Genomic DNA, 282 nt, shown 5'->3' on the forward strand with positions numbered 1-282 from the left:
CTGATCTTGCTGGCGGGGGCGGCGTCGTCCTTATCCTTGTCGGTCAGCTGGTAGATCTGGTGCGCCAGCTTCTGCACCGTGCACGTCCCGAAGCGGCACCCCGTGCGGATGGCTTGGAAGTGGGGGAAGCTGTTAATGCTCTGGCGGTAGCGCTTGACGCGGATGTGAGCATCCTCCCGGCTGCTGCGAGGCAGGAAGACAGAGAGCGGGCATGAGAAAAGCGCCGTGGGGCCCCGGAGGAGGGCGCAGGGAGCTTCCCCCCCCCCCCCCCGCCGGTCCCGG

At 68.1% G+C, this 282-nt stretch overlaps 1 protein-coding gene across 1 annotated transcript in view; it reads right to left on the reverse strand.

The window, feature by feature from the left end:
• Positions 1–5: 5 nt before the first annotated feature.
• The window catches only part of ADM (adrenomedullin), a gene marked incomplete at its 3' end in the record, with an annotated part of 1906 nt that continues 1629 nt past the window's right edge, over positions 6–282 (reverse strand). The window contains exon 4 of the mRNA XM_010563917.1: positions 6–183. Coding sequence (XP_010562219.1) covers positions 6–183 — 178 coding nt within the window. The remainder of the gene's footprint in view (positions 184–282) is intronic.

Source organism: Haliaeetus leucocephalus, unplaced genomic scaffold, assembly GCF_000737465.1.
Source record: "Haliaeetus leucocephalus isolate CR32 unplaced genomic scaffold, Haliaeetus_leucocephalus-4.0 Scaffold173, whole genome shotgun sequence".
Lineage (NCBI taxonomy): Eukaryota > Metazoa > Chordata > Aves > Accipitriformes > Accipitridae > Haliaeetus > Haliaeetus leucocephalus.